This window comes from Cebus imitator, unplaced genomic scaffold (assembly GCF_001604975.1).
Source record: "Cebus imitator isolate Cc_AM_T3 unplaced genomic scaffold, Cebus_imitator-1.0 Scaffold480, whole genome shotgun sequence".
Lineage (NCBI taxonomy): Eukaryota > Metazoa > Chordata > Mammalia > Primates > Cebidae > Cebus > Cebus imitator.
In genome coordinates, this window is record NW_016107795.1 from 1527831 (window position 1) to 1529631 (window position 1801).

Sequence of the window (1801 nt, forward strand, 5' to 3'; positions counted from 1 at the left end):
ACCAGGATGGTCTCGATCTCTTGACCTCGTGATCCACCCGCCTCGGCCTCCCAAAGTGCTGGGATTACAGGCGTGAGCCACCGCGCCCGGCCTTGATTTTTTTTTTTTTTAAAAAGGTTGTAAATCAGATTCTGTTTGATGGATAAGAGGTAGGAAAATAATAGAAAAAAGGTTTTGTCATTTTTTTCCACTAGTTCCTAGTATGTTGCAAACCGAAGAGTACCTCCTTAGTTTCTAAGAGTTTTAATATAATATATGCTAAATATACATTTTGTAAAATACATGCTCTATATTCATAGGTGTGGACTGGACCCTGGGCACCTCACATGAACAGTGTGCATATGAACCAGCTTGGCTGATGAGGATCAGCTTGTTAGCCTGCAGATTCCTTTTCATTTGGAGGAAATCACCAGTGGCCGAAAAAAAAAATTATGCTCCCAAATCATTCTACTGATGTGCTTGACTGAAGTGTGTAGGCTTTTTGCAGAAGATCTTACTAACTGACCTATTTTCTGTGATCATTTGTGACTGCCCATTCCCCATCATCATCCGTTTTACCTTAGTTAGCATTTTTCTTATCATTTTTCTTTTTTTCTTTCCCTCTTCCCCTTTGGACATAACTTTCTGTTGAAGCTGTTCTTTGGCTGGTTGGTTTTAGTACTGTAAACTGCTTTTGAGCAAACACGGAAATTTAGCAAAATTATGTAAACTTGATCCTGAAGTTTTAGAATGGCAAATAAATGTACAATTGTTTACATAACAGAAAAGGCTAAGCAGAAAGTAAATTTCAATATGTCAGTATAGAGGCTCTACTTTATGTAGACTTAAATTAATGTGAGATATGTACCTTCATATTCAGAAATCTGGATGTTTCCTTCATACATTAAACTATTAATAAGCATAACTTTTCTACTTGTGTAATTTAAGTATAAAGTAAAATAATGGGCATTATCATTGGATGTTTCCCCACATTGGCTTTTCAGATACCCATCTTGCTTTCTTTTCAGTTTATTTGTAGCAAGGCACATATAGAAGAAGAAATTTCTAGCTTTTCCATGTCATTTTATTACCTTTTCTCACTTTTAAAACTAATACACACTTATCTCCTTCACTCTTTTTTTCTCCTTACCTTTACCACTAATACCAGTAAAATTACCTTGCTGATAGTGAAAAAGTTCTGTCAAGATTTTCACTGTAATGGCTGCTACAGAGAGATGGACCATCTTGATCATTACCAGTGGTTTCTTCTAATTATAAAATGTTTAGACTTTCTGAGAATTTAAAAAGCCACCACTGTTCCCAGTCAGCATATACAAGCTCTTAATATTGTTTATTAAACAATTCAGTGTACTATTTTATATTGGATGATATTGATTCTTAACATTGGCTTTTCAGTCATCAACAGTCAACATAAAAATTTCAATTTTCAGTAATTTAGTGGAAAATATCATTTCTTTCTTCAATTTTAAAGGCTTTCTGCTTTTTACACTTGTATATTATCAGTGAAAAGGATCAACAGTTAACTTGAGCCAAGTAATAAAAGAAATTTTGCATTTGTCATGAAGACAATTTATGGCAGATACATGAATACACAGATTACAATATAAAGTCTCCATTTAACCTGTCTATATAAGATATAGAGCCACACTAAACTACTCAGTGAGATTTATATCTTTCAATCCACTTGAAACAATAAACAGTAATGTATCCAAGAAGATAATATGTCCTACCCTGTCTCATGGAAAAATTAATTATATGGTTAAAATGTAAAAGAAAGTAAACATAAAGATCAAGTAATGTA

At 33.5% G+C, this 1801-nt stretch overlaps 1 protein-coding gene across 6 annotated transcripts in view; it reads left to right on the forward strand.

Annotated features, from left to right (window-relative positions):
* Positions 1-1801, forward strand: part of ANKRD17 (ankyrin repeat domain 17) — a 178125-nt gene extending 176324 nt beyond the window's left edge. For 4 of the 6 annotated variants that reach the window (XM_017512944.2, XM_017512945.2, XM_017512949.2 and 1 more), the window contains one exon: positions 300-1801. In XM_017512944.2, the coding sequence (XP_017368433.1) occupies positions 300-359 (60 nt within the window). In that variant the 3' untranslated portion in view covers positions 360-1801. The remainder of the gene's footprint in view (positions 1-299) is intronic. The other 2 variants (XM_017512950.1, XM_037732927.1) reach the window with 1 other exon arrangement.